The sequence below is a fragment of the Macaca nemestrina genome, chromosome 12, assembly GCF_043159975.1.
Source record: "Macaca nemestrina isolate mMacNem1 chromosome 12, mMacNem.hap1, whole genome shotgun sequence".
Taxonomy (NCBI): Eukaryota; Metazoa; Chordata; class Mammalia; order Primates; family Cercopithecidae; genus Macaca; species Macaca nemestrina.
The window spans coordinates 45,054,088-45,081,104 of record NC_092136.1 but is presented as its reverse complement, the minus strand read 5'-3'; the positions used below and the strand labels follow the sequence as shown (position 1 = coordinate 45,081,104).

The 27,017-nt window shown below is 47.9% G+C and overlaps 1 protein-coding gene across 1 annotated transcript in view; it reads left to right on the top strand.

Annotated features, from left to right (window-relative positions):
• The first annotated feature begins 722 nt into the window (after positions 1 to 722).
• LOC105487013 (solute carrier family 6 member 5) overlaps positions 723 to 27,017 on the top strand; it is a 56,856-nt gene continuing 30,561 nt past the window's right edge. The window contains exons 1-7 of the mRNA XM_011750277.2: positions 723 to 1,259; positions 3,857 to 3,995; positions 6,597 to 6,728; positions 7,069 to 7,242; positions 14,197 to 14,338; positions 17,261 to 17,393; positions 26,589 to 26,723. Of these exons, the coding sequence (XP_011748579.2) occupies positions 744 to 1,259; positions 3,857 to 3,995; positions 6,597 to 6,728; positions 7,069 to 7,242; positions 14,197 to 14,338; positions 17,261 to 17,393; positions 26,589 to 26,723 (1,371 nt within the window). The 5' untranslated portion in view covers positions 723 to 743. The remainder of the gene's footprint in view (positions 1,260 to 3,856; positions 3,996 to 6,596; positions 6,729 to 7,068; positions 7,243 to 14,196; positions 14,339 to 17,260; positions 17,394 to 26,588; positions 26,724 to 27,017) is intronic.

The window sequence follows — 27,017 nt, the reverse complement described above, 5'->3', positions numbered from 1 at the left end:
CAAAAACAAATAAACAAACAAAAGAACCAAAAAACTTTGCATATTATTTTACATGTCTGGGAATCTGGAAGTGAATACAAGTTGTGTAAGATAACAAACCTAGTTACTACTCTGTGTCTTAAATTTATTATCGTTGTAGGATTTTTTGTGGTTATTTTGATCGTGATTCTTAACATTTCTTTGCTACCTGGCGGGAGGAGGTGGGTTGTGGAGCGCTGGGACTCAACCAATTTGGCCTCAAGCACTCGCAGGTGCCAGGGCATCAGCTTTGTGGCCACAGCTTGTCTATGGGGGAAAAAGGCAATGTGCTTTGTTGAATGACAAAGGAAATGGGGCGGAAAATTAAAGAATCTTTCTACAATGGTGATGGGGATGCGGGCACCCACAGCTGTGATGTGAAATCCAAAGAGGGAGGAGAGCTCATGACTCTAGGGCTATTTCCACTCCCCTTTTCCCCTTACAAAATTCCATTTCTGCCTCTTTTCTTAGTTCATCCTCCACTAGGGAGGAAATATTAGCTTCTTTGTCATCTGGTTATTGATGAAGCGGGCAAATTGAGAAATACTGATTGCAGTCTTTCTTAACAGAAAAAATTCAGATTCCAATTTGCTTCCCCAGATATTGTGTCTGGACCTGAGTTGCGAACGTCCCCATATGTAGATACAGGTATTTTTAATGCTGTTGTGACTTTGTTTTGCACGAACTTGACATTGTGTTTGCAGGATTGCAGTGCTCCCAAGGAAATGAATAAACAGCCAGCCAACAGCCCGGAGGCGGCGGCGGCGCAGGGCCACCTGGATGGCCCATGCGCTCCCAGGACGAGCCCGGAGCAGGAGCTTCCCGCGGCTGCTGCCCCGCCGCCGCCACGTGTGCCCAGGTCCGCTTCCACCGGCGCCCAAACTTTCCAGTCAGCGGACGCGCGAGCCTGCGAGGCTGAGCGGCCAGGAGTGGGGTCTTGCAAACTCAGTAGCCCGCGGGCGCAGGCGGCCTCGGCAGCTCTGCCGGACTTGAGAGAGGCGCAAGGCGCGCAGGCCGTCCCCCCTCCTGGGAGCTCCGGGCCCAGCAACGCGCTGCACTGTAAGATCCATGCTCTGCGAGGCCCGGAGGGGGATGCGAACGTGAGTGTGGGCAAGGGCACCCTGGAGCGGAACAATACCCCTGCCGTGGGCTGGGTGAACATGAGCCAGAGCACCGTGGTGCTGGGCACGGATGGAATCACGTCCGTGCTCCCGGGCAGCGTGGCCACCGTTGCCACCCAGGTAAGCGGTTGCATTCGGCCCGCACAGTGTCCTGCTCTCCAGCTGCGCGCGAGAGGCCAGCCGGGCCGTGGCGGGTGCACGTGTGCTGATGGGGAAACCGGTTGGCAGTGCCAGGTGATGGATGCGGGAGGCGGCTTTGGGGCTTCGGAAGCTCGCACTGCGCTGGGGTCGGCAGTTCAGGGCGCGAGGGCTGCAGTGACCCTGCCAGAGGGGCCACGACCTGCCCCTTCCCAGCCTTGGCTGTAGTGGGAATCCAGGTCCGGATTCACAAAGCAGTTGAGGCAGATAGATCCCCCCCTTTTATGCAGACAGACTCCCTCTCCTGCCAATGACTGTCTTTTCTTTTCAAAAGTAATTTCTTAATTAAACAAAAAGAGGGAGAAAATTCAGAACAAAGCCAGGTGGTCGTGGCTGGGGGTGGAGGGGTAGGAGGATAATAGTTTAAGTTTTGTAGCCTTTACACTGCCAGTAATGCTTATTACATGAGAACTCATTTGATGCCAGGTGGGTTTACCTGAGGCTACTGAAACTTAAGCTTTGGGGCCTGTCCTTTGCCTGGGTCCTTCCAAAACCTGGTGTCTACTTTTGCCAAAATTTTCTATTTTTTTCCCTAAAGTAACCTCCCTCAATTGTATAAGCTTCAGGCTACACTAATCTGAATCCCCTCTTGCATTTGATCCTTTACCACTTAATTAGAGGCGTGAAAAACCCACAGAGCAAATCCCAATCCTTGGGTTATGAATAAAGGCAACTTTTGCTGGTGGCCCGCTGTCTCATACAGGCTTTTGTTCTCTTCCATTTCCCTCTGTCTCTCTCCTTCCTTCTCTGATCTCTTCTTTCTTCTGTCCTTTTTCATCCACTTCAGCTCTTCCCTTCTCACTGCCTGCCTTTCTGCTATCTCCTCTCCTTTCCTGGCCTCAGGGACTAGGCATATATCCAGCAGTGGGGCCTGGACCAAAATTTATGCCTGTGTGAGGTTTAGGATTTATACAGCCCTTCTATCTTTAGTTACTCTAGTGTTTGCACACACACACACACACACACTCACACTTACCCACAGGCCCACATAGCAGGAGCTTGTGGTGTCAGAACTAGAAATAAATATAGAATTTCCCACTTGCCTTTCCTTTTGGGGTCCACATCTGGAGGGTTTTTCTATGTGTATTATCTGCCTCTGACAGCATGTATACCACAGTGTGACCCCAAGTGGAGCAGAATATTTGTTTCACTTGTCTTGCTTAACCTCCGCACTGCGGCAGGAGCTGGAACTCCCACCCTTTGCAGCTCTGGAAGGATTGAAGGGTGGGATTAGGCGTGGAGGTGGTCTGTGTGTGGGAGGATGAGAGGGAGGATGTTAAAGATGTTTGGTTTCTGAAAGTACTTATTTTCGGCCCTGCCCATCTTTCTGATTGTGCCTTTCTGACACTCACCCTGGCTCTTTCTCCCTCCCCAAGACTCCTCCTGACAGCTGCTGCTGTGTCCTCCACAGCCTGTAGAAAAGTATGAGACCTAGCAAGTTACTACAATAGGAGGTGAAGGGTGACTGAGGAGGTGGAAACTGTGCAGTGACCTGAGTCCCTGGAAAGCTTTGTGCAGTATCTAGGTGTCCCTAACATTTTCAGAGTTTATTTGGGGTGGTCTCCCCCCATTTTTCCTGAGTAGTAGTGAGGCATTCCACGACCAGGCACTGCCCCAAGAAAGTGTCTTAGTGTGAGCTTGAAGAAATGAGCCTCAAAGATTCATAGACTGCTGGAGCTGGCAAGGGCTTCAGGGGACAGTTATTCTAAGCTTCTTTTATAGATGAGACATAGAGGTTCAGAGAGAGCAAGTGGCTTGCCTGGGGTTGTCCACCTGGTTAGTAGTAAAATTTAGACCAGAACTCAAGGTTGTAGATGGCTTGTGTCTTCCCATATCAATCTTTTTTTGTTTGTTTGTTTTCCCTCTTGTTTCATCTTCAAATCTGCCTCCTGCCCATCTCCCTTGCATTAGTCTTGAAGGATGCCTTCTTAAATTAGTTGACCAGGCAGGTTCTGTTTGGTCAAGAAAGGAAGGCAGGGGCTCCGGCTGGCTTCGGCATTGCAGCTCTCTTTCTGGTCTTGTCACACACTCTAAAGGAAGAAAGGGCTGAGGAGGGGGTGTGGTGAAGGCTTTTTTGTGGGAGAGGATTAAGTAGGAACCTGCTTGCTGGGAACTCCAGGCATGATGCTTGCCAAATAAATTCTTGGTGAAGGGTTGGGGATGGAGGGACCTGCTTGCAATCACCTTACAGGTTCAAGGTTTGGGGAGAGCTGCTTGCTGGTGTGCCCTGACTGTATGATCTAGGAAAGAGGGGGTTTTGGGTCTGTTTAAGATGGATCTTCAGATCAGAATTGGGGACCTGCTTGCTGATTGACTCTCAGTGCAGGGTTGAGGGGTGAGGTCCCTGCTTGTAGATGCATCCTTTCTTTACATTTGGGGTCCTGCTTGCCGATGCATCCTCAGTTGAAAAGTGGGAGCCTGCTTGCTGGGAAGGACCCCTAGCCGGGGGGAGGGGTGGAAGGGGCCTGCTTGTGGACCTACTCGGGGCTGTTATCGACAATGTGCTTTTCCGCCCCCAGGAGGACGAGCAAGGGGATGAGAATAAGGCCCGAGGGAACTGGTCCAGCAAACTGGACTTCATCCTGTCCATGGTGGGGTACGCAGTGGGGCTGGGCAATGTCTGGAGGTTTCCCTACCTGGCCTTCCAGAACGGGGGAGGTATGGCTTTTCCGCTCTTTCCGCCTGCTGCGGGGCGGGGCGGGCACCTGAGGGTTGGGTGGGACAGGAGCCCTCAGGCGGGGTCGCAGGGCGGGGAGGCTCAGAGCAGCCTCCGCAGGCTCCAGCCCTACACCTCATAGGCGTGAGTGCATAACCAGAGGGCGGGGACGACCATAATCGTTCGGCATTAGATCCCGGAGTCTCTCATCTAGAGAGGGGCGCAGGGGAGGAGTGAGGCCCCACAAATCCCCACTGACCCAGTTTTGGGGCCTGGGTCCGGAGCCACGTAAGCACGGGTGCTAGCGGTCAAGTGTTCAGAGAGCGGCGGCACTTCGGGCACCCAACAAGGTTACAGCCAGCCGCTGTACAGTTCTGGAGCCCTGATTCAGGGTTATAGCCTGCCTTCCTAGGGCACTCCTTAGGCGAGCTAGGGGGTGAGGGAGAAGGGGTGGGGGATGTGCTGTCAAAAACCTCTCAGAAGTGCCTGCCACCTCCGCCTTCTTGTTCTGCTTCTTGAAGCAGAACGTATTTTGATTTTAGTAAAATCGTACAGCGAAAACAGGTTTCTTTCATCTGCCCTAAATGGGAGGAAGGTGCTGGTTTTGAAGGAAAGCCGTTTCAGAGATGGGGAGGACACTAGTTAGGCTTGCATCGGCTGCTGGGCAACTGTGCTCCCTTGTACCTCTTCTGTACCCACCGAGGAGGGACCCGGCACATTCACGATCCCTCTGGCCCTCCCGACGTTTAGGTGCCGCGGGGCCGGCCGCTCTCTAGCAATAGGAATTTGAACCTAGAGCCCCCTCCCACATCTTCTCAACTGGACGGAAGGGACAAACAATGCATTCCTTCAGCCCATAGGTCAGGCAGTTTGAGGGTTTTTGTTCTTTTGTTTTGCCTCTTGGGTCCGCTTCAGGCGGAATTTGGTGCAGCGGAACGGACAGGTGCTGCATCTGTCCGTTTTTGGTGCATCACCGGACGGCTAAAGCGCAAAACATAGGCCACTACTCCCCTCCTCTCCAGTTCCAAATTAGGACACTCTGACAAGTACTAATGAGAACCGCAGAGCATTTGCCATCTGGGGTGCCCTGAAAACAGACCAAGTACCGGCCACACGAATAGAGGCACCCAGATAGGTTCCCTTTTGGTTTTCCACAGGGCGCCCTCAGGCCAGGATGCTACAACAAGGCTTCCAGTGAATAGAAGGGAAGTGGGTACTCAGGGTAGAGGAGGGAGTTCCAGCAAAAGGAGGTTGGCCCGCGCAAGTGCCCGCGCTCTGCTCGCCCGGGATCTGCGAAGAGCGGCAGAGCAGATCTCAGCGCTCCCGAGGAGCCAGGCGCTGCGATGGGAGGCAGCCTGTTCCGCACTGCGGCTCGGGGCCCCGCAGCCCTCAGTGTGGGGTGGAGGGCTCGCCGCTCCTTTTCAGGAGCTGAGGAGGACTGCACAATCCCCGTCTTGAGAGGATAAAGCAGGACCCCGGTTTTACTGCCCAGCAGCCCGTGGCTGCTCCTGGGCCTTCCTGGCTTGGAAAGCCCCGGGCAGGAAAGGCCCTGCCATCAAACAGGAAGTGCAGAGGGGCGGGAGCATGAAGAGTAGACTAGAGAAAGATTAGTTTTCCCTCCGCTAAGGCCACTGTTCTGTGCTCGCGCATCTCCAGTACCCTGGCCCTTGACTCTGGCCCATGCAGCAGCACGTTCTGGTCAAAACCTTTTTCAAAACTCATGACCATTCCCCAAGTCCCTCCCAAACAACCTCAAAGAACGTTGAAGGGAAAGAACCCTACAGAAGTCTCAGCGACTCTATGGAGGCCTGCCAGATACTATTGCCCTAGACGGGGCATTTTGAGGACTAAAGAGATGAAGCGCAAACAACATTAGGGGCTCACAGGCTGAATAAGACACTTACATAAAAATTAACAAGTGATTGGTGCCTGGAGCAAGGTACTGTGGGAGGACACAGATGGGAGACTTCTTGGAAGAGGAAGCATTTGAGTTGACCTTGAAGGATGGAAGGAACTTCTCACATGGAGAAGGGCGTTGAGAAGTGTGTGATGCGGATGGGGATGGGTTTAGGAAGAAGGATGGGTATCCCCCAATGGCTTTCTGGCAGAGCCTGCCCAGCCCTGGTTGGTAGAAGCTGTTCAGGTAACTTACTGTAGAGGAGGGCTCCTGGAGTTTAGCTTAGAAGCTTTTAGGTCCTGGGAGGGCTGAGGCTCCGATAAGATTTCATCAATCTGAATCCAGTAGTGAGTCAAAGGCATGGACTGGTTAAGCTCTGCAGGGGCTTAATTTTGGGAAATTGAAGTGCTATAATAAAAAAAGAAAAGAATAAAACCCCATCAGCACATATCCCTAGCCATCTGCCAGTGGAGAATTGAAATAAGGAGTGTATTTGCACGGGTACCCTTATACTTTTTGGAGGAGGGCTCTTAAATATCTGTGGGTGACTGTTGCTGAGACAGGACATCAAAGGGCTTCTTCAGGAATGGAGCTAAATTGTCCTTTAATTCTTTGAGAGGGAGCCCAGCCCCCAACCCGGAAGGTGAAGGAGGGCAGCAGCCTGCTTTTGCCTCCCAGGGCTCTCACTCCCCACTCTCTTTCCAAGGTGCTTTCCTCATCCCTTACCTGATGATGCTGGCTCTGGCTGGATTACCCATCTTCTTCTTGGAGGTGTCGCTGGGCCAGTTTGCCAGCCAGGGGCCAGTGTCTGTGTGGAAGGCCATCCCAGCTCTACAAGGTGAGTCCAGCCTGCCTCCCAGCCTCCTCAGGCCCTTTCTGACTCTGTCCCCTCTGGCACCATGCAGCCCCAGGGAGGGAGACCTGCCTTTGTGGTTAATAGAACTAACTCTTTCCATCCTTTATTTCGTCCTTCTGAATAATGGCCCAAGATCACCTCTGGCATTGTTGAGTTCCCAGCAGAATGCCTTCATATCCCTGGTAGACATACAGTCCACTCTGCTATTAGTGCATCCATTCTGTACAAGAGAGCCCAGACCTAGGTCCCTACCCTATGCCTAACTCTAAGAATTCCATAGCATTTAAGAAGGAATGAACCCCTGGAATTTTTTCTTCTGCAGGCTGTGGCATCGCGATGCTGATCATCTCTGTCCTAATAGCCATATACTACAATGTGATTATTTGCTATACACTTTTCTACCTGTTTGCCTCCTTTGTGTCTGTACTACCCTGGGGCTCCTGCAACAACCCTTGGAATACGCCAGAATGCAAAGATAAAACCAAACTTTTATTAGGTAAGTTTGGAAATATCTGCTTTAGGTGTGTGTATTCTGAACTATCCATTTATTCAACAAAATAACTGAACATATATTATGCATGCTAGGACCTATACTATGTTCTGGGAACACAGAGATTACATTGAGCTATCAAATATACTTAATTCTAACATTTAAGGAGTTCCTGGCCCAGAGAAGGGCATAATCAAATTTTTGTTTGCTCACGAATAGCTGGAATCTTTGTTAAAAATGCAGGTTCACAGGCCCACAAGATAGTCTGATTTATAGATTTGGTTGGGTTCAGAAAATTTGCATTTAAACAAGTCCTTGTAGAATCTTATTTTGTTTTATAGTGTTTCTTAGACTAGCAGCATTACCTGGATGGTGGTTAGAAGCCCCCCTCTAGCCTTTCTGAATAAGACTTGCATTTTAACTAGGTTCCCAAGTGACTTATCTGCATGGTACAATTTGAAAAGTGATGGTCTAATTCCTAGAGTCCAGGTGAGCGATCCTGCGGCCAGACTTCACAAGATACTGCTCAGTGCATGGGGTGAACATGAGAGTGAACCCTTAGACCACTCTGATAAAAATGTAGTGTCTAGAAGAGGGCCAGCTACTGGGGATTCAGGGAGTGTTCCTGGAAGATGTTTCAGATGTGAAATAGATTGGGACTTGAGGCCTTGGGGAAAAGCGTCAGCTTCTTGGGTCAAGGGCAAGAGAGTGAATATGAGGAGAAGTAGGGCAGCTATGTCAGGAAGTCTTTCTGGTCTATATCTCTGTCACTGACTATGTATGTCTGGGTCAGGTAACTTCTCTCTGGATCTGTTTTCCTTCTCTGAAAAATAGAAATAAAAATGTTCTTCCACTACCTACCTTATGGGGATTGCTGTAAGGAGAAAAGAAATGAGGGGTGTGATACACTTGCAGAAGTATACAACTCTACAGATAAAAGGTGCTAGTAGTAGTCACTTTGGAAGCTCTGGTCATTTAAAAGGGGACCTAGAAACAAGTAGTTTCTTCTTTCCCCAGTAGATCTGTTAATTCTCCTCAGCTAGGTCTGTGCCAAGACCAGCTTTCTGTGATCTCTGTATGATTGGCTCTTAGTGTTGCCCTCCAAAACCAGCTTTTTTCATGATGGAAAGCACATTATTTAACCCTTCAAGTAGATTAAGGGCAAAAAGATGAATTCTTCCCTCTCGCAGACCCAGAGAGATGCCATTCTTTTCTGCATTTTCTGCCATGAACATGTGTTTATTTTATAGTCTCTCTCGCTCTGTGTGTGTGTGTGTGTGTGTGTGTGTGTGTGTGTGTGTTTAAAGCAGGCTGAGCATGTTGACTGGATCGGGCACATGGATGGAGGCCCAAGAGGCACAGAAGCCCCTGCCCCTGGCTTCCAGTTTGGCTCACCATTACCTGGGAGACATGAAAGGCAGAGCAAAGACATGACACAGCTCAGCTCCTACTCAACTGGTACAAAACCATTAAAACTATCCTAGCTCTGAGCTCAAGGAGACAATGCACATTTTTCACTCTGATTGTTTCCTGCGAGTATATGACCAGGCTGAGCAGATTCTATCTCATTCTTACTCAGTGTTTTAATTTTTTTTTTTTTTTGGTGGAAATAAAAACAAGGTGTCAGTCCGCACTCTTTCTTTGTGCAACCCCTCCATCTGTCGTTCTCTGTGTTATCAGCACATGAGTGTGTTCTGTTCCTCGGGCCAGGCTATCCCTTCCTTGCAGGGGTATCGGTCCTTTGGAATTCGGGGGTGACTTAGAAAAGGTGATAGTGGCCTGATTTGCAGAGCCCCACGCTCTGCTGTACAAATCAGGAGTCTAGACAACGGATATTCCCAGGCTGTTTCGCAAATGGTCATATTGAGCAAGGCTTCCTTAAGAGATGGACAAACTCTTTCCCCCAGCATTTCCCATCAGTTGCCTTCCAGTTTCACCTGCTCTCTCGCAACCCCACAACTACCCACACCCTGTGACTGCTGGGCAAAAGGACTCACCCCAGGAGAAAGGGACTGAATGGCTAGCTATTGTGACCTTCATGTGCAGCGCGGAGCTGCCCCATGACGCTCTCAGTGCTGCAAGGGACACATTCCATGGAGATACCAGGCAATCATACCCACTCCCGCCCCAGAGGAAAGCCCTGGATCTGTGCGTGGGGAGAGGCAGCGCTTGTCACGTCTTTCTCTGATGCAGGTTGTAAGAGAGGCTGCCGTGTTTAGGGTGACTCAACTCTTCAAGTATCTGTAATGGAGAATGACTAATCTGCGCCCTGTCAAGTGAGACCAGCGGCTTTATGTGAAAATAGGAGCTAGCTGGGTTACGTAAAATAGGAAAAACATAAATACCATTTCTATTTCCGGAATGGCTTCATTTTCATTAGAACTTTAATTAAATGATTCCTTTTCTCCCTGGTCTTTCATGTGCTTTCATTTATTAATAATTGCCCGAGTAAAGAGAATCCCATTCCACAGCTTCCAATTTAGGACGATCATTATCTCTGTTCTTTGTTCGGGGTTGCTGGGCCGCAGAGCTCTCTGATGAGATGGCCCATCATTCCTTCGCCGGTGGACCCGAAGGCGCCGGGCGCTGGGAAGTATGCTCCTGCCGCCCAGTGGTGGGAGGGGATATTGCAGGAGGCTTGAGGCTGCGGAGCGAGCGAGTAGGGATCCTGGGAACCCTGCTGCATTGCTGCAGGAACGGTGACCTTGTGCTGCTGCGGCGGCAGTGATCTGCAGGCATCCAGAGACGCTCTCTAGGGAGGCTGCCTGCGTGCTTCAACAATTGCAACTTGGGAAGCAAGAGATTTGGTGTTTGCCCTCGTGTTAGTGATCGCTCCAGTCTTGGGTGGATATAACGTTTGGCAGGAGGGCGAGAAATAACTTACGTGCTTATTTACAGAACAGAGATATGGAGGGTTCTTTAATTGTCTTCATTCATGTCATCGCTGGGGGAAACAAAAGCTTTCCTGGTAAACGATTAGGTGGGAATCTTCCTGGAACTGTTATTCGATTAGACTAAAGAAGATACTTTGAACAGGAAGATATTTTTAGGCCCTGAAGTGGAGATTCTCAACAAGGGGAGATTTTGCAGGGGACATCTGGCAATGTTCAGAGACATTCTTGGTTGTTGCAGCTGGATGGGCTCCTGGCATTTAGTAGGTGGAGGCCAGGGATTCTGCTAAATATCCTGCAATGCACAGGACGGTCCCAGAGCCAATAATTATTAAAGTTGTCCTTGCAGGGTTAACAAGAATTCTAGACAGAAGTATTGTGATAATTAGCATTAATCAGGCTGTGCTTTGACTCACTTCCTTGAAACCAAAAGTTGAGTAACACTACATACATTTGCATCCCCGTTGTTCCTATAGATAAGATTTCTGATGTTAGAATCATAAGGCTTTTGTTTAAGAATTGCTTAAGCAGATCCTGAATTCCAGTAAAACAGCTGATGCCAACCAGTTTAAAGACTCCTACCAGCTTTAAGCAGTGGTTCATGCCTGTAATCCCAACACTTTGGGAAGCCAAGGTGGATGTATAACTTGAGGCCAGGAGTTTGAGACCAGTCTGGGCAACATGGCAAAACCCTGTCTCTACTAAAAACACAAGAATTAGCTGGGAGTGTTGGCGCACACCTGTAATCCCAGCTACTTTGAAGGCTGAGACATGAGAATCGCTTGAACCTTGGAGGTAGATGTTGCAGTGAGCAGACATCATGCCACTGCACTCCAGCCTGGGTAACAACTGTCTCAAAAACCAAAAAACAAATGAAAAAAGGTTCCCACAGAGGAACTGAATCAGTGTGAGAATACATTTCTTCATCTCTCTGTTCCATGACTTCACCCTGCACTCTTCAACCTACTCCAAAACCCTAGCCCCAAACTCTTTGGGGAGATGGATTTGAGGTTTCCTCTTATCTCCTTGTTCAGTGGCTCTTATGATTAAACCTCTTTCTCTGCTGCAACCCAGGAAACTCTATTTGTTTCCTGCGAGTGTATGATCAGGCTGAGAGGTCCTATCTCATTTTTAGCCAGTGCTTTATTTTTTAATTTACTTTGGTGAAAAAAAAAAAACAAGGTGTCAATCCCCAGTCTTTCTTTGTGCAGCCCCTCCATCTGTCATTCTCTGTGTTACCAGCACATGAGTGTGTTCTGTTCCTGGGACCAGGCTATCCCTTGCAGAGTATTGGTCCTTTGGAATTCTGGGGTGACTTAGAAAAGGTCCTCTTTTCTTAATTAAACCTCTTTCTCTGCTGCAATGCAGTGTCTTGGTGGTGTATTGACTCACTGTGCCCATTGGGCAGTGGACCTATTGCGATTACTTTATCTGACCCCAAATGCCATTAGCCCAGCTATTGAGAAACCTTGGTCTAAAGAACTACTGAAAGGGAAGGGATTCTTATTATTGTTTCCAATTTTTACCCAACATTCTAAGAAACTCTGCAGTGTGTATGGGAAGCGGTAGGCAATTTATGGCAGGCAAGTGGCCTTGTGGGAGATGATGTTGAAGACTAGAGATACTCTCTCCAGAAAAAGCTATGACAATGATGATTGAGTTATGGCTAAAATTTATTGAGTGCCAGCTGTGTGCCAGGCTTCGTGGGAAGATTTTTCATTTGTGATCTCTCTTCATTTAGTCCTTACTGCAACCCTGAACAACAATGTCCAGAAAATGGAGGCTTGGATAAATGGAACTCATTCAAGCTCTCAGTAGTAGTGGAACGCCTGAACTCACATTCTTGCCCACTTTGCTCTTCCATAGACAGCATAAATTGGGAATCAAGCCTGCTTCTTAAAATTATTTATTTATTTTAGAGAAAAGGTCTCATTCTGTTGCCCAGGCTGGAGTGCAGTGGTGCGATCACAGCTCACGGCAACCTTGAACTCCTGGGCTTAAGCAATCCTTCTCCCTCAGCCTCCTGGGTGGTTAGGACTATAGATGTGCAATACTGCACCTGGCTAATTTTTAAAATGTTTTGTACAGATAGAGGTCTCGTTATGTTGCCTAGGCTGGTCTTGAAGTCTTGGGCTCAAGCCATCCTCCTGCCTTGGCTTCCCAAAGTGCTGGGATTATAGGTGTGAGCCACCCTGCCTGGCCACTTTTTGTTATTGTTGCTCATGGTATTTAAAGACAATTTTAACACATTCAGTATTTTTAAATGGGGAGATTTCATGTAAGTTTATAGATTTTTTGCATCTTTTGCCGCAACATCTGGAAAAGCTTGGCACTGATTGGCTGGAGTGCTCTCTGGTTGGCCACAGTGCCCACCTCTCTCTATTATTTTCCAATTTTATGCCTTCCTTATTTGAGTCATCATCCTGGCTTCTGTAGGTGTTTGAATTTATAATCCCTGCTCCCTATTCACATTGGAGTGCCTAAGTCATTGACTCCAAAGAGAAAGCTTGTTTACATCCTGGCTTGATGTATGACCTTGGCCAGCCACTGCATCCCTCTGTGCCCCAGTTTTCCTTATCTGTAACATAGAGATAATAACAGTACCTTCTCACAGGGGGTGGTATGAGGCTTAAATTAGTCAATGCATGTAAAGTACTTAAAACAGTGCTGTAAACGTGGTAACTGCCATATGAGTGTAAGTTGTTGTTATTGTTACTATGTGCTCCTTCGCAAAATAATGTCCTTTGGGATTAGTCCTGGTGGATTCTTTATTTAAGGTATTTGTCAGTTGATCTGTATTTTAAAATCTGTTAGAGAGGCATTGTAAAATGGTCAGAAAGACTTCAGATTCTTCCTGTTTACAATGACAATAATAATATATACCTCCTGGATTTTATGAGGATTTCATGAGATAATCATTAAAGTGCTCAACACAGAGCCTGACATACCAAGACTTACATGGTTAATTTCCTTTCTCCATCCCTGCCTAGATCAGGCCTTCTCAGCCTTGGTACTACTGATGTTTTGGATTAAATAATTCTTTTTTTTTTTTTTTTTTTTAAGAGACAGGGTCTTGCTTCATCACCCAGGCTGGGAATGCAGTGGTGTGATCATTTCTCACTGCAGTGTTGCATTTCTGGGCTCAAGCAATCCTCCTGCCTCAGCTTCCCAAGTATTTAGGACTATGGGTGTGTGCCATCACGCCTGACTAAAGGACTGAATAATTTTTTGTTGTGGGGGGCTGTCCTGTGCACTGTAGGATATTTAGTATTAGCATCCCTGGCCTCTACTTATTAGATACCAGTAAGCACCAGGTCCCCAAGGTGTGATAACTAAAAATGTCTCCAGACTTGCCAAATGTTTCCTGGGGAGAAAACTCATCCCTAGTTGAGCACCACACTGTTAGGTCCTGTCACAGGCTCCCCGGTAGATGGTGTGGTTGCTGCCTCTGCCTACCCATGTGAGAGTAGAAAGTACACAGCACGTGTATCCTAGAGTGCTTACTGAATGTGGTGCCAGGCAGTGGGTCCAAGGTGAACTTCTTCGAAAGCCTTCTGTAGCAGTACCCTTCAGGAGGTCTGTGTATTTTCCAATTAAATTCATTTCAGCAATTTATTTGTTTTCTGCAGAGTCATAAGGATCTGGGTTCAAATCCTGATTCTCTTCCTCATAAGCTGTGTGGCTTCAGTAGAGTTACCTACCTCCTTAAGCCTGTTTCCTTGTTTTGAAAATGGAAGATTACAGTACCTCCTGCATAGGCTCTTGTGAGGATTAAATGAGATAATGCACACAAAATGCTTGCCCACCACATAGAGAGTGCTCTGTATACAAATGCCTTTGTCATCAATACGAGGTGCAGTTGTGGGGACTGGGGGCTCTGATGGAGAAAACATAATTCTTTGGTTCTTTTATTAATATATCTGGCTTTGCCCAGTTAATACTTTCCTGAAGTTACTCTCTAATATTTGGCAAATGTTTTTGGCATTTGTTTTTAAACTGCTGCAGAGAGATGCATCTCTGTTTTCTGTACAGATTTCACTGTGTTTCTCTTCTGTCCTCTCCTAAACAGATTCCTGTGTTATCAGTGACCATCCCAAAATACAGATCAAGAACTCGACTTTCTGCATGACTGCCTATCCCAACTTGACACTGGTTAATTTCACCAGCCAGGCCAATAAGACATTTGTCAGTGGAAGTGAAGAGTATTTTAAGTAAGATGACTCTCTTTTTCTTTTTTTTACCTTCTAAGAGAAACCCAATGAATTAATAAATATTCAATTTGCAGACCAGAGGTGTGGGTGGCCCAAGGGATGAGACCAGATAGGAAGGTTTTTTTCCCTGGTTTGGCTTCCTAGAGCAGATTGTTGTGTCTAGTGAGCCTGGAAAGCAGAGCTGGATGAACGATGGCAGTAGGAGCAGAATCAGTGTGGCTATAATTCATGATGTTGATGAAAAGCCCATTGCAAAACCTTGATCCAGTGTAATCTAAGTGGACTGTCAGTTAACCAGATTAGTTTTTCTTCCATCTGCACTTGGCTTCAGGGAAGAGAGGCAAAAAGAAAACAAGTCATGTTCAAAGTTTTAGTTTAAATAAGAAGAAATTCATTTTTTTCCTTTTTTCAGAGCTTTGCCTTAGTTTTGTATTTTTCAATATGGGTTTTGCTAGACATTGGAGATTGAGGTTCAGGGATACTTGAAGATCCTTAGCTACCACTGGAAGATTTAGTGAAGTTCATAGAATTATTTTTTTATTTTCTTTCTTTCTTTTTTTTTTTTTATATGGAGTCTCGCTCTGTCGCCCAGGCTGGAGTGCAGTGGCGCGATCTCGGCTCACTGCAACCTCCGCCTCTGGTTCAGGTGATCCTCATGCCTCAGCCTCCTGAGTAGCTGGGACTACAGGCACGTGCCACCATGCCTGGCTAATTTTTTGTATTTTTAGTAGAAACGGGGTTTCACTGTGTTAGCCAGGATGGCCTCGATCTCCTGACCTTGTGATCTGCCTACCTTGGCCTCCCAAAGTGCTGGGATTACAGGCGTGAGCCACTGCGCCCAGCCATGAAATTATATCTTAGGGGAGATAAATGTAGACAGAGTTCATCATAGGGTACGTAAAAAGTGTTCTCTAGCTAAACTTTAACTCAGAGGTTGTAAATTCAAATGCACTCAGGCATGGCAGAATTATAAATGAGTAAAGTGAAAATAAGTGAGATGATAGGGAGGGGTGGGGACTGTGGCAAACCAAAGAGGCTACCTGTCACAGGTAAGGGAGGCCACTGGTGCTCAGCTCCTCTGATCACTGCCTTGTGAAATTGTGGGGCAGTGCTGCCAGAGCTTCTATTTTACAATCAAAGATGGAAATAAAATCTGGATTTTTATGTATCTCTCCTATTTTAAATGGCAGCAAAATAATTCAAATAGAACATGGGGATCAAATAAAATGCATTAATCAATGAGCTTCCAGTTTGTGGCTTTCACTTAGATGGTAAGTGGTTGCTAATACCTCGACTCTTCTCTCAGTTGTCATTAATTCCTATTCCTGTTTTTTTTCCCCTGTAGACTCAGAGTGTACATGGTTGTTCCTTGTAGAACAAAAGGGAAAGTTACCTAATTGATTAAATAGTCCCCTTTGACCATAATTATCATGGTATTGGGGTGGGCCTTTAATTATCCCTGAGCACTGAGCAACTGCGTCTGACCTGGTATATGATGAAATCTGAAAGACTGCCAAAAGCAGGTTTGCAAATCATTTGCCAGTACACCTAATCCATGCAGTCAGGTGTACTAGAAAGTGATTTGCAAGCCTGCTTTTGGTGGCCTTTACTAATCCTTTGGGGCCAGTCTTTATTTCTAAGAAGAAATGTCATCAGGAGTTTCTTGGGACTTGTTTGAGGTCCTACAATTGAAGTGTGGAGCAGTTGAGACGGCTAAGTCATGGAATTGTTGACTATGTGGTTTACCTATTTTGGGGATGGGACATGGGGAAGGTCCCTTTCCTCACTTGGCAAATATGGTCCTCAGGGTTTTGCCTTGGAACCAAGTTTAGTTCCAGCCTTGGTCTGCCCTAGTCAACTCTGAGCCCAGGTTCTGCCAGGGTTTGGGCCTGAAAGAGGCTCTGTCTGCACAGAGTTGGCCATCCCTGTTATGAAAAACATGGCTGTGTGTTGCCAAAGAGCCTCTCAAGCTAGCTGGTTGGACCAGGAGTCAGGCTGCTGCCTATATTTCCCTCGGCAGGTCAGAACGTTCTGGGCCATCATTCCCACAGTCCTGCGAGCCTGGATGCTGGCTTGCCTGTTCTTTAGGTCACAGAAAAATGTCAACCTACAAACACAGCAGTTTCACAGAGGATGTATGTCTAGATGGTTGTGGAGTAGAAGGAATTGTCTGAATCTGTTATCAGGCACTGTCCCTGAAGCTGCCTCCTGTCCTCAGGGGTGAGGCTGCCCTGCTAGCCATTTGGCCAGGCAGGCCATGATGTCTTCATTTTCTATACAAGTTGCCAGCAGCAGCTACAGCTGACCAGTGGCCTCTTCTGTCGGCAGCTGCTCATCTGTCTTAGAATGTTTTGCTTGAGCAAGGTCTAGGCAGCCCTGCTTTTATAATTAAGCCAACCTTAGCCTCAGGAAATGCCCAACACAACTTGAACTACAATCCAGGGCCACATTTTTAGTCATTTAGCATGTGCAGTTTCCACTATGTACTAATTTTTAAAATTTAAAACCACACAAATACTATCAGAATAAATTCGCATAAAAGAGTAGAGCAATAGAGAAAACACACAAAAATCACCCTTGATGGTTCAGAGTTTCTGTTGCACTCCTCCTGGGGATGTGCTAGTGAGAATGGAACTGACAGCCTTGTCCTGAAGCCTGCCCAGGGCCATGAGTGGCCTCCTAGCACATAATCAAGAGCAGGGTAAATCCAGCTGGAGTCTCTGCAGATGGCTGTGGGCAAGAGCCCAGACCAGCAAGTTCCCCACAGCCTGATGTGATTAAGTCTGCGATGGTGGGGCGGATGGAGGATGCTGGGGTTTTGTGCAAGGCTCCTGGCTCTACTGGAGGCTTAAAGCCTGCTGCCTGTCACCTCCCTCTCTCCTCCTTTCTATCACTTCCCCCATCCCTCCCTCCAATTCTTAGGTACTTTGTGCTGAAGATTTCTGCAGGGATTGAATATCCTGGCGAGATCCGGTGGCCACTAGCTTTCTGCCTCTTCCTGGCTTGGGTCATTGTGTATGCATCCTTGGCTAAAGGAATCAAGACTTCAGGAAAAGTAAGCACTTGGATTTATCTAAGTAAGAGAAAGCTGTGGGATGCCCAGGGGTGGTTGCTTTGGGGAGCAGGCAGAGCGCTGGGAAGAGAGTCAGGAGCTGTGGATGCTGATTCTGACTCTGCCCTGGAGCAGCTGAGGGGCTGTAGGCAAGTGACTTGACTTTCATCTGCAAAATGGGGATAATAATACCTTTCTTGCAGGGCTGTTTTAAGGGTTAAATGAGACACATATATACAGAGCTCCCAAGGGATGGTGGGGGTACTCTGATTAGGATTTCCTTCCTTTCCTCTCAGGGGCGGCCACTCATTCAGCAGAAGGAACCTCCCTGATATCATTCAGTCACTTCCCCTAAACTCTAGAATTTGTGCTGCCGGCCTTTTGCCTCTTAGTCTGGCTGCCAAGTTAGTTATTGCTTCTGCCAAGAAGCTGGCTGAAGATCAAGACTGTGTAGTAGATTCCCTTTCCTCACTCCTGGCCACCATGTTCGTGGCCTTCCTTGCCTTTCTTTCAACCCTAAGCTTGACACTCTTCTACCCCACGTGCCCCTAGCACTAAAGGAAGATGGTCCTGCCCGTGGAATTTTGGCTGAGCAATTACTTGGTAAGGGTCACTTAGTGATCGCTTGGCTGGGCCCTTTGGAGATGACGAAACTCCCACCCAAGCTCAGTTCCAAGCCACAGAAAGAGAGGAGCCCATGGAACCTCAGGCCACACTGGGCATTGTTGTAGCATTCACAGTAACATTTCTTCATCTCCTTGCAGCCTTAGAAAAACCTACTGAAGGCTGGGCGCAGTGGCTGTAATCCCAGCACTTTGGGAGGCTGAGGCAGGTAGATCATATGAGGTCTGGAGTTTGAGACCACCCTGGCTAACATGGTGAAACCCTGTCTCTATGAAAAATACAAAAATTAGCTGAGCATGATGGGGGGCACCTGTAATCCTAGCTACTCGGGAGGCTGAGGCAGGAGAATCACTTGAACCCAGGAGGCAGAGATTGCGGTGAGCCAAGATGGCGTCACTGCACTTCAGTCTGGGCGACAGGGTGAGATCCTGTCCCGCTGGACACACACACACACACACACACACACAAACACACACACACACACACACAAAAGAAAGAAAAGAAAAGAAAAACCTACTGAAGAATTAACCAGTTATTCCAATACCATGCAATAATATTTAATTACCCCAGGAGGTATTTGCATGTTTTAGGATGAAACAAAAATGTCTTTAAGCCCCAAAGAATGAGGATGTAATGGGGGATTCTGAGACCATAGGTTATGGCGTTGAGATTTGGTCTGTTATCCAGGCCAAGAATTTCTGCGATTGTGTTACAATCAACCAACTTCTGAAGGATCGGGTCTCATCGGGAGGGTAATCAGTGCCATCTTTCACCCCCAGGCATGCTTCGCACCCCCCACTAGACACCCAATCCTGGCACCTATTAGCCACATAGACCAAACTGTCTTCTCCCTAGGGACATGGACATTTTTTGATTATGGTTCTTATTAGTGCTTGCTTTTCATGTCATCTAATTCCACAGTGACTTGAGTGGTAGATTCTGGCAGGTTTGTCAGGGTTACCTGAGGCAGGTGGTACGCCTAAAATCACAGAGTGTGGGGAGAATCAGGCCAGCTAGAGAGAACCAGCCCGGGAGTGAGGAGACCTGGGCCCTTGTCCTTGAGGACTGCTCATGGTGTTTGCTGTGTAGGGGTATCTCTACTTGGGCGGTGAAACGTGGCTGAGCTTCTGATTTTGCTCTTAGCTTTTATTTCTTTTTCTTTTTTTTTTTTTTTTTGGCCAATAAATGAAAAGCACATTTTCCTAGCTGTTTTAGAAGTTCTGTTTCCTCATTTCTAAGGTGAGGGCAATTGGACTGGGTGATGTCTAAGGCCCTCTAGTTCTAAGATTATTCTGTCGGACACTTGCTGGGTGACTTGGAGGTTTGGGGGCACTTTTACTCTGTGACCTCAGTTTCCCCTTCTGTAAAATGAGAACTGGGATTCAGTGACCCCTGAGGAACCTGCTGGCTTTGAGTGAGTACCACGAGACTGGATTGATTGTTTTTCTAAGGTTACAGGGAGATGGGAAATGTTAACTTGACCCTTATGACAATACCCAGCCTGGCCTGAAGTTTCCCGGACCCCTCACTTTCTGTAGCTTGGAGCTGAGCTTGGGTGGGGTTTCCATAAACGACAAAGGGCCCAGCCAAGCGATTGCTCAGTGAGACTAGCCAAGTATCTGCTCAATCAAAATCCCATGGGCAAGACTGTCACTTCTGTAAGTGGCCAGATAGGTGTCTGTAGTATAGGCTGGAAGGTGAGACTGCAGGAGGAGAGGTGATAGGTGAGGAGGGTGAGAACAGCACCTTTTAATGATGTGAGGAAGAATGGCCTGTGGCTCCAGAGTCAGACCAATCTTAGTTCAAATCCTGGCTCTATCACTTTCTAGTTGTGTGACTCCGGACAAGCTATTTAACCTTCGAAACCTATTTCCTTCTCTGTAAATTGGGGATAATAGTGCATAATACTTAGGATTGCTATAAGGATTAAGTGAGATATGCATGTTACTACCTGGTGTATGGTCAGTTATTAATTAACATTATCTCTTTTCGTGTTTATTATTCTGAATGGCTGCTGTATCGACTGCGTATTGTGCCACTTTGACATCTCCAGAGCAGAGGCTTTGTTGGGGAGATGGGAAGAGAAAGAGAGCTTTGTTGAACACTGTATGCCAGGCACTGTGCTGGCTGCTTCACGTGCATTAGAAGCACATTGATTCCCACTTTGTAGAGAGAGACTGAGGCTTGTCAAGGTAGAGTAAATTGCCTGAAGTCATAGAGTTTTTAAGTGGCAGTAGTGGGATTTGAATCCAGGTCTATCTGGCTTTGAAGCCGAGACATTTTTTATTTTTTTTTTTATTGAGATGGAGTCTCACTTTGTCACCAGGCTGGAGTGCAGTGGCGCCATCTTGGCTCACTGCAACCTCCGCCTCCTGGGTTCAAGTGATTGTCCTGCCTCAGACTCCGAGTAGCTGGGACTACAGGTGCCCACCACCATGCCCGGCTAATTTTTTTGTATTTTTAGTAGAGACAGGATTGCACCATGTTGGCCAGGCTGGTCTTGACCTCCTGATCTCAGGTGATCCCCCTGCCTTAGCCTCCCAAGGTGCTGGGATTACAGGCGTGAGCCATCGCGCCCAGCCAGCCTAGACTTTTTCTAATACAAGACATTCTCTCCCAAGAAGGGGTTATTAAGAATAGATAGTAAATGAGGAATTCTGGAGCCATCATTTTCATATAGTGGGGAAAAAATCTCCCCACAGTGAATCAGAATCTGCATTTCTACCCAGTCTCTGCTGTGTTGCTGTGTGGCTTTGGGCAAGTCACAGGATATATTACAGCTTCATTTCTAGCAAAATCAACAGTTAGAATATTCTCTAGGATTCTTTTTATCTTATTAGTCTGTGTTCTTTTGGAATGGCATGGCAGCCAGTTCTTTCCACTGATTTAGAATTTAATTCTTGGTGATAAATTTCATAGGCTTTCTGGAATAGGAAGTTTTGAGCAGGTACGTTTTTCTTTCAGATCTGCCAAGTTATCTCTCTGTTTCATTGAGAAAAGTTTCCAACCAGAGATCAATGATCAATTTCTATTTTAAATGAAGAACACCACCAGAAATAATGAATCACAATTTACTATCCTGCCCTGGCCTGTGCAGACATTAATCATAGAGCATTATTTGGGAGCCAAGGTGGATGCAGCAGCTTTATGATGAACTCCTTTGTGATTGAAATCCCAGGAACACTGTCATTTTTATGCAAAAGAGATGTCATCCTCCTGCAGCCAGATAAGCTCAGTTCCTCTTGTTTAGGGCCTTAGGAGACAGGACTAGCAGTTTGCTTCCTCTGAGACAGGTCTTCCTATTTCACTGTTGGAGACTTTTCCAGCAGCTAGAATTTCAGAGGCACAGGCGACCAGCATGCAGCCTGAAGGTCAAATGCAGCCCACCTGCCCTCAGGGGCGCCTCTGCCTGAGAGTTGTGGCAGCGAAGCAAAGCTAACCTAATTAGCTTGTACGGGCTGGTGGGCTTTTACCACCTGTTCAGGGGTCCCATGGTGAGAAGGATGCCTGGAGGTGTCAGGCCAACAGGCTCAGATAGGCGAGTCAGTGTCACTCCTGCCAAGTGTAATTCATTACTGTTCAAGTTTAATTCCTCTGACAATACAATGTGGAAACAGGTGCCTTCTAAATCTCCTCTGACACAGAGGAACTAGCTGTGCAGAAAGCCTCCATGCCCACCTGACTCACATTTGAGGCATTCCCAGGATTTGTAAACCAAACTGTTGGCCCTCTCAGTTCACCATGATCACCATCTAAAAATGAATGCATCACCTGGGCGAGGCAAGCAAGTGCCTAGAGTGCAAAATTGAGAGGCACTCACTCTCAGGTTCCCGAAGCACAGGGCCAGCACCTGACAGTGAATTCCTCCGTAAATTTTGCACCCTAGATGCCTCCTGTCTCACCTGCCTCCCCCTAGTCCTGGCCCTGCCATACACATTTCTGATCGTGTGGCCCACAGAATGGCGTTCATGGAAAGAGTGGCTTTGGAGTGGGGAAGCTTTGGGCTTAAATCCTGTCTGAAGACTTTGAACGAGATATTTAATCCCTTGTGAGAGGCTTAACCTGAACCTCAGTTAACTTCTCTGCAAAATGGGAGAAATATACCTGGCCACAGAGGGAACTCAGGAATGATGGTGTCTAAACAGCCTCCAACAGTGAAATGGGAACAGTTGTATCTTAAACTCATGCCAGCCTTGGAGATTTCCTCCTTAAGCCACCGCCATCTAGGTCATGTCCTCTCCCTCACCTCTTCCTTCCATCCTCACTTCCCACCAGCCCCAGGTGGTCAGGGGATGGAAAGGATACTCCTTATTTGTCTCGCATCCCATCCCCGTGCTGTTTTGGGGGCAGGAAAGTCAGGCTGGTCAGGGCCTGCCCTTGTAGCATCTCCTCTTCCCAGCCCCACCTGACAGCTGTGAGGCCAGCCCTGAGATGCCAGATGCCCTTGGATTTCCTAACATCCACGTGTGGAAGGGCTTCACTTCTCCTTAGACTTCAAGGGGAGGGAAGGAGAGAAGCAGGTTTGGTAGAAATAGAGAGGAGCTGGCTGCTGCCCCTCCCTTCCATCCCTAGCACTACAAGTTCTTTGAGACAAGGAGGGAGGAGAGACTGCTGTTCTGTGGGGCAGGGAAAAGGTATCCCCGGTGTCGCAGTAGAGAGAAAAGGAGGGCAGCCCATCCCTGGCAGCTCTGAACCTGCAGCCAGGAAGAAGGAGTTTGGCCTTGAGTAATTGGGTTTAGAGACAGAAGCAACTTCCCCATTTCAGTTCATGGCAACGCCACCCTTTCAGTTGCTGAGGCCAAAACACTTGGGAGTCACTCTGACTCTTCTGTTTTTCTCACACTCCCCATTAAGTCTGGTGGCTCCTCTCAAAAATGTATCTGGCAACTGTTTCTCACCAGCTCCATTGACAACACCCTGGCTGGAGCTATCCCCATTCTTTGTCCCTTGCCTGCTGGCTGCTGCGGCTTCCTTGCTGTTATCCCTGCCGTATTCTTGCTACATAGCAACTGGGAGATTCTGTGGAAAGGTTAGATCCTGTTACCCCTGTGCCTGAGTCCCTGCCATAGCCCCGTTGCCCACAGAGTAAGAGCTCTGCCTGGCCTCACCTAGTCTGCCCCTCCCTACTCCCACTTTGCCCATCTCTCCCACCTGTGCCCCATCTCTTGCCACACTGGCCTCTGCTGTTCCTAGGAGTCAGGCACACTCCCTTCTTAGGGCCATGATTCCAACTGTTCCCTTCATCTAAAATGTTCTCCCAGACATCCAGTTGGCTCACCCTGACTTTCTTCCTTGACCAACTTCTCCCTGAAGCCTTCCCAACCATCCTCCCCACACCCCACCCCACTTACCCAGCTCTAATTTTTCATTTTTTCAATCCACATATCACCTTCTAATATACCACAAATAATACTTACCACGATTATTGTTGATTGATGATCTCCCCAGCTAGAACGGAAGCTATTCAGGGCAGAAATCTTTGCTTTGTTTACTGATAGGTCCTGAACATTTAACTGTTCCTGGCACATATGAGTTGCTCTAAATATATATATATAAGTATGTATGTTCATTTGAACAAGTGGAGTGACCCCAAGAGTTATAGAGTTATATCTTTTTTTTTTTTTTTTTTTTGAGACAGAGTCTCACTCTGTCACTCAGGCTGGAGTATAGTGGTGTAATACTGGCTCACTGCAGTCTCTGCCTCCCGAGTTCAAGTGATTTGCCTGCTTCAGCCTCCTGAGTAGCTGGGACTACAGGCGAGTACCACCAGGCCCAGCTCATGTTTGTATTTTTGCATTTTTATAGAGATGGGGTTTCACTCTGTTGGCCAGGCTGGTCTCTATCTCCTGACCTCAAGTGAGCCGCCTGCCTCGGCCTCCCAAACTACTGGATTACCACGCCTGGCCTCCAAGAGTTATTTCTTCATCTCAGCTCTAAACTTCCCCAACTCATCTCCCCCTGTGAGTCCTTGAATCTGTCCTCACCTCCTGAAATCCCACTTACTACCATGCTGGAGCCCCTACCAGGTACTCAAGTCTGTGCAGGCAGCGTGTGGCGGGGGCCCTGTGTCCCTCTCATGGGGCAGGTATTCCAGTTGCCCTCAGAGGGAGGACTGCAGGTGGGAATGGAGGTGGCCCTTAACCAACAGCCATCACCCCATGGATCAGAGAGCCCAGAGTGGGCCTGGATGGAAGCTTAACCTCAGCCTCTCAAGTGTCTTTTTTTTTTTTTTTTTGAGACAGAGTCTCGCTCTGTCACCCAGGCTGGAGTGCAGTGGCACGATCTTGGCTCACTGCAAGCTCCACCTCCCAGGTTCATGCCATTCTCCTGCCTCAGCCTCTGTGGAAGGGCCTGCCCTTGTAGCATCTCCTCTTCCCAGCCCCACCTGACAGCCTATAGTCCCAGCAACTGGGACTATAGGCACCTGCTACCATGTCTGGCTGATTTTTTTTTTTTTTTTTTTGTATTTTTAGTAGAGATGGGGTTTCACCATGTTAGCCAGGATGGTCTCCATCTCCTGACCTTGTGATCTGCCTGCCTCGGCCTCCCAAAGTGCTGGGGATTACAGGTGTGAGCCACTGTGCCCGGCCTCAAGTGTCTTTTAATGCACTTTTTGGACTGTAGCCTACCTACCTGTAAGCCGAGCATTGTCAATGCTATTAAGTTGAGGACTGGTGAGTCTTAGGCCAGACTGAAATGGTACTTCTGTTTCCAGTGCCCTGGGCCGGTTCCACTTTGTGTGTATTGTAACACTGTACTCTTCCAACAGCCCGGTGAAGAATCTACTGTTGCTGCCACTTTGCAGGTGTGGGCACTGAGGGTCAGAGACTCAGAGAGGTTAAGTTGCTCCTCAAGGTGATCCAGTTCGTAAGTGCTGGAGTCAGGATTTAGACCCAGGCTCGTGGGACTGCAGAGGCTGAGCTCTCACACTGTTCCTTCCACTTCTGCCAAATCCTGGTCCCAAGCCCTCACCTTGAGGTTTGATGGACAGGTATGGAAGGAAAGGTCCCCCCACCTACCACGTTCAACTAACCCCCAAGTTCTGCTAATGTTACCTCCCAAATGTTTCTCTTTTCCTTTCCTTTTCTTTTCTTTTCTTTCTCTTTTTGACATGGAGTTTTGCTCTTGTCACCCAGTCTGGAGTGCAAGGACGTGGTCTCTGCTCACTGCAAACTCCGCCTCCTAGGTTCAAGCAATTCCCCTGCCTCAGCCTCCTGAGTAGCTGGGATTACAGGTGCCCGCCACCACGCCTGGCTAATTTTTGTATTTTTAGTAGAGATGGGGTTTTGCCACATTGGCCAGGCTGGTCTCAAACTTCTGACCTCAGGTGATCCACCCGCCTTGGCCTCCCAAAATGTTGGGATTATAGGCATAAGCCACCGTGCCCAGCCTCCCAAATGTTTGTTGATGCTGGTCCCTCCCTCTCTTCCAGCATCCAGGAGTACCCTTTGGTTGGCATTCAGGACCTCCTATGACATGATCTTCTCCAATGTCTCTAGTCCTCCACCCCCCCCCCAACTCTTAGCCTCAAGTTTATGCTGTGCTGATAGTGAGTAGGGCTTTGCCTCACACACCTGCCTTGCCCATGTGCTTCCTTCACCTTCCCACCTTGCCTCTCCTCCTCTAAGCTGCACTTGTCCAGCTCAGTGTCATCTCCATGAACCTCTTAGTAGACTTCTAGGTTGAGCACAATGCCCTTCCCTGAACTTCCATAGTGCCCTGTGTGTAATTCTCTAGCTCATTATTCAGACATTGTCTTTGTGTCTTCTAGGTTAGGAGTCCCTTCACCTTCGTGCAGCTGATGCCTGGCACAGTGGCCAGCTCATAGGAGGCCCTCAATAAATATTTGTTGAACTTAATGGGATTTAATAACCCGCTGTTATAAATCAGGCACCACGCTAAGTCCTATCCATGCATTAGCTCATTGAATCCTCACGATTGTCTGTAAGAAGGGCGCTATTATCCCTAATTTACAGATTCAGAAACTAAGATTCAGAGAGCGTAATACATTGTCTAAGGTCACACAGCTACTCAGTGCCAGAGGTACAATTTCATTTGAACCTAAATGCGTCTAATTCTAAGATCACGTTCTTTTCACCTTACGGGACTGCCCCACTTATGTGTATAAACAGGGACGGAAAGCTTAAGCTAATAGGATTCATCTTTAATGGTGGAATTTTGGTGCTCTACCAGGGGTGGAGTAGGAGTTGGGGAGGAGGGAGGCACAGAGCCCCCCTCCCTCCTTCCCTCTGTGGTTCCCTAAGGAGTTGTGTACTCATCAGCTGGGCTGGGTGACATCTACCCCAGCCTTCTGGCTGTAGGCCGACTCATCCCACAGCCTCAGGTCTCTCCTAAGAGGCTTTATTTCTAGCTCTCTCTGACTCACCTTTGGTCCCAATGCCTTCCCTGCTTCCCCAGCCCCGTCTGCGTTTGGGGAGAACTACCCTGATGTGCTCTCTGTCACCCGCTTGTGCCGGGGTGGCAGCCCTACTCCTTCCCCGAGCAATGCTCCTTCTGCACAGGTGCACTCTGCAGGGCTGCTCCTTCCAGCCCCTCTGCCCATGGCTTTTCTAGGTGGTGTACTTCACGGCCACGTTCCCGTATGTTGTGCTGGTGATCCTCCTCATCCGCGGAGTCACCCTGCCTGGAGCTGGAGCTGGGATCTGGTACTTCATCACACCCAAGTGGGAGAAACTCACAGATGCCACGGTGGGCTTCTAATTTTATTTATAACTGGCCCGGGGGGCAGTGGTCCTCTGGGATGCTTGGGCAAAAAGGATTAGACGTCCTCCCCCAGGGAATCCCAGTGTGTGCTTTTATAAGAGCCTGATGATCTTGGTATATTATGCACTCAGGAAATATTTAATGAGAAGTGGACAACTGAGGGTTTTTAGATTCCTGGAATAGTTGTCCTACATCTGGGGTTATAGTAGAGGCCGAAAATGAATAATGAAATCCCCTTAATAGCTTTGGGCCAACTCATACCACTTATCTGTTACTAAT